The sequence below is a fragment of the Sphaeroforma arctica genome (genome assembly GCF_001186125.1).
Source record: "Sphaeroforma arctica JP610 unplaced genomic scaffold supercont1.10, whole genome shotgun sequence".
In the NCBI taxonomy this organism is placed as follows: Eukaryota; class Ichthyosporea; order Ichthyophonida; genus Sphaeroforma; species Sphaeroforma arctica.
The window spans coordinates 1,854-5,519 of NW_014040548.1; the positions used below are offsets into that span (position 1 = coordinate 1,854).

At 41.9% G+C, this 3,666-nt stretch overlaps 2 protein-coding genes across 2 annotated transcripts in view; one reads left to right on the forward strand and one right to left on the reverse strand.

The window, feature by feature from the left end:
• Positions 1 to 584: 584 nt before the first annotated feature.
• SARC_00341 (hypothetical protein) lies at positions 585 to 1,828 on the forward strand (the record flags this gene model as incomplete). The annotated part of the gene is made up of 3 exons (XM_014305944.1): positions 585 to 746; positions 1,081 to 1,272; positions 1,777 to 1,828. The coding sequence occupies exons 1-3, from the start codon at positions 679 to 681 to the stop codon at positions 1,826 to 1,828; spliced, it is 312 nt and encodes a 103-aa protein (XP_014161419.1). The 5' UTR covers positions 585 to 678.
• Positions 1,829 to 2,302: 474 nt separating this feature from the next.
• SARC_00342 (hypothetical protein) overlaps positions 2,303 to 3,666 on the reverse strand; it is a gene marked incomplete at both ends in the record, with an annotated part of 5,084 nt that continues 3,720 nt past the window's right edge. The window contains 3 exons of the mRNA XM_014305945.1: positions 2,303 to 2,401; positions 2,819 to 2,935; positions 3,183 to 3,362. Of these exons, the coding sequence (XP_014161420.1) occupies positions 2,303 to 2,401; positions 2,819 to 2,935; positions 3,183 to 3,362 (396 nt within the window). The remainder of the gene's footprint in view (positions 2,402 to 2,818; positions 2,936 to 3,182; positions 3,363 to 3,666) is intronic.

The window sequence follows — 3,666 nt, forward strand, 5'->3', positions numbered from 1 at the left end:
GTCAGCAGAATGACAATAACTTGGATGATTTGGAGTATCTGCAACTACTTCGGATTGGCGGTTTTGATATTGTGCAAGGCAATCCTAAAACTATTGACTCCGCCCAACAAATACCAGTAGTGCTTCCTTGCATTCTGTATGTATATAGCACACTTTTTCCGCTTTGCTGTATAAAAATTCACGCGTGATCTCTAAAAAGAACGGAGTAGGTTATATTCGTGAAATACAGAAATGAATAAATAAACTATCGGACATTCCACGTTTGCTCTTTATTATAGTTCAGAGTATTGTAACGCAGTTCTATGCACGTGTGTGTGGGAGCTTCAGAGATTTAAGTTTTCTGTCATAACAATATGGCTCGCACATGCCTGAGGAGTGAGGTACGTGCTAGATTACAAAGCTCATTCGCCTGTCAAATCAATTAATTTTTATAGCTCCTGGAAATATGGTGATCAACTTTTACAGGAGGTAAATCGTAGCAGTACCTTGGGTGGAACCGATACAAATGCTTTGTGAGAATGAGGTGGGTTTAAAATGTGTGTAAGCCATTTGTGTGGATATCGTATCCATAAGAATTCGTATTTCGCTGGTGAATTTATCGTACGCGATATATAGATATGACTCTCAGTGTCTCAAAACAGTTTCAATCCAGATTATTGAGCACCAAGCTTTCAAAACATGTCTGAGCCACCTGTCATTGGCAAACATCGAATGAATGAGAAGCAACGGCGCATCGTAGAGCAACGGTAAGATACGATTTCGCTTTCTTTCGCACGCGCTACTGCTAGTGTGTATGGACTTTTGGTATAGATACGATTTCACGTTCTTTCGCACGCGCTACTGCTAGTGTATATGGACTTTTCGTGTTTGAAATCCGAAACTACATACAGTACATCAATCTGCGATATACTATGCAAACAAGTTTAACTATAGCAGTAGTATAGTCATTATATGTGATCGCCATACCTTCGGCACAAACTCGTCTAAGGGACTGAATCGTACGAGCAACCTCGGCAAGAGTATTCGCCACCTTCAATGCAATGTTAATGTTAATTATATCCTATACACCTCACCGAGCAGAAATTATGCACTGCTCGAGACGGTGGTGAGAGAACAGCTGGTCAAGTCACCGGATGAACAACAATCGAAGATGTCGAAGGCATCATTCATCTTCAAGTCTGCGAAACTTATCAAAGGACTGGTACGAGAAATCGAAGATCTTGAAGGAAGTGTGGAGTCTGTAGCCGAGGAAAATGCAGTCCTCGAAAGCTTGTAAGTCTGGGTTGATACATCCAACCAACTATATTTTCTCGAGTGTAGGTGGGAGTGCACACGCCTGTGATCCTGCACGTACCATCAGAGTTCAAATTTTGAAGGTAATATATTCATATCGTACATATAGTACGCATCCCCTACTTTTGTGTATCCATCGCTGAGAGCTATAGAAAGAGTAGCTAGAAGTTTTTTATTAAGGTGCACCGTAAGTGGCATGCTCAAACCCGCTATACTACCTGATATCTTACATGGCGCGACCCCGTCAACGTCGAAAAAAATGATTTGCGCCATCAGTCGAAAACGTAGAAATTTCGCGATATTAGAATTGCAAACGCGCTGTTGGACAGTCAAGCAAGGCATGCTGGATCTAAGTGTTGGTAGTATAAAATCAGATACGGACGATATTATCCACTATACTCTTGCCTCTTCCGATATACGAGCAATTTTCGTCCTTATCGTTTACAACAGACTATATTTTTGTATCTTTGGTCTTCAATACAGACTGGATGATGCCGCGACAATCCTTGCTATTGGGAAACAATACACGGTATGAATAAGCTCACTCCGTCTCTATGGAGGCTGGTGAGAATGTCCGCACATTCACTTTGATCAAAAATGCGAAAATTCGGTGAAACACACTCAAAAGTATCTTCGTACAGTTCCGATTGCATCGCGCCCGCACTTCCGACGCCCAGTACGATCCATGGCGATACCACGGATGTACTGTCTTTATTCGGCTAATAATTAAGGATTCACTCACGTGGAACTCCTTTCAGCAACCCGCTGCTGCACGATTATAAGAATACAACACGTTATGTAGTGTCTGGAGGGTTTTGCTATCTCTGCTGCATAAACTGAGGTCGTGCAAAGGAGTACTTGAGCGGTAATCGCGGGCGCGAGTGTTGATAGACGACATATTCGTGCGTGAAACTTGATTGTTGATAAAACCATAATAATAAAATCAAACACGCTTGCGGCAGCGCAGCAAAAGGCAGGGCATTCATATGATGGCAAGCCAGCGCACCCTTCAAGCACCATTTCCTACAGCATTACGGCCCACTAAGTGAAAGGCTTCATAATCCTGCTGCGACCTTGGTTTATCAAATAGGCCTTTCACGGCCCAGACCTGAGTGAGAATAAATTCCTTGTTTTAGTGTGAAAGCTTGCGCAGCTTCATGATTTGTATCGGATTGAATATATCTTTAAAAATGACAACAGCATTTTGGGGTTACGAAATGAATGGACTGATAGAAGCTCAGCTACAAATCCGGTACGAACATATATCCCACACCTAGCACTACCAGCTTCTATTCGAGTGCGCGCCTCGGTAAAGAAAGCTAACAATTTAACAACCGCATCCACATTTTCCTGAGAATACATATTCAAAAGAACGTTGTTCGGATATGCTTTCTATGGACTCAGTACGGCTCATTTGACGAAACAGATATAAACCGTAGCTTATGGCAGTATCAAGCAACACATGATACAGATGTACAAACACAAGCCAGCTAGCTGCCAACGTTAGTAATGAAAGTGAACATACCTGCATGTAGGTCACTGTGATCATACACACCGACACCAAGAGACTCCACAGGCCAACACGGTAGTGTACTTCTTCTCCGAGACTCCGGCCGTGCATTTCATTCACTCGGTGGTGGGTCTGTAGTCCAACAGGACAAGCACAAAGAAAATCACTATTCAAGTTTGCATATAAAAGTACGAGGGTTGGCTGCGACGTAGTGCGCTCGAAATCGAGTCAGAACATGCAGCCTACTGCAGAAGATCCTATATCAACAGGAATTCATGGTTTCTCGATCCACACAGCTGTTGCAAAATTGAAGCGCTATTATCAAACTAGAGAAGAGCGGCGGGTGCGTAAACAGTAGTTTCCGCTTGATTGAACAAACCTGAGCGTCGATGATTATATTGAAGCTATCGCGTATGTTTAGGAACATCATTGACATCCTATTCAAGACCGTCACGTGCAGCTCATCCGATTTGACTATGGTGTCATGATTGTCATCGATGTATAGATCAAAATACACGATCTTGTGAGACACCCGCGAGAAATTGTTATCGAAACACACCTGCAAAAGTTCGAATATAAGCAGCGTAAGAATAGGTCTAGTTTATATACGAATATGTCACGCAATAATTACAAAAGAACAGTATCAATTTAACACCACCGTATTGGTCAGATGTTCTTCCCTTTTGTTACACGCCAACCTGAAGCGAATAACTGCATACACGAACCGCTCATTTCTGAGTGTATACGCAGTACTGAATCCACAATAGAGTAGTTGTATGGTGATCACATTGAGCACAGCCGAATATATATAAATATGTAGGTATATATATATAAATATACATCTATATATATATATATATATA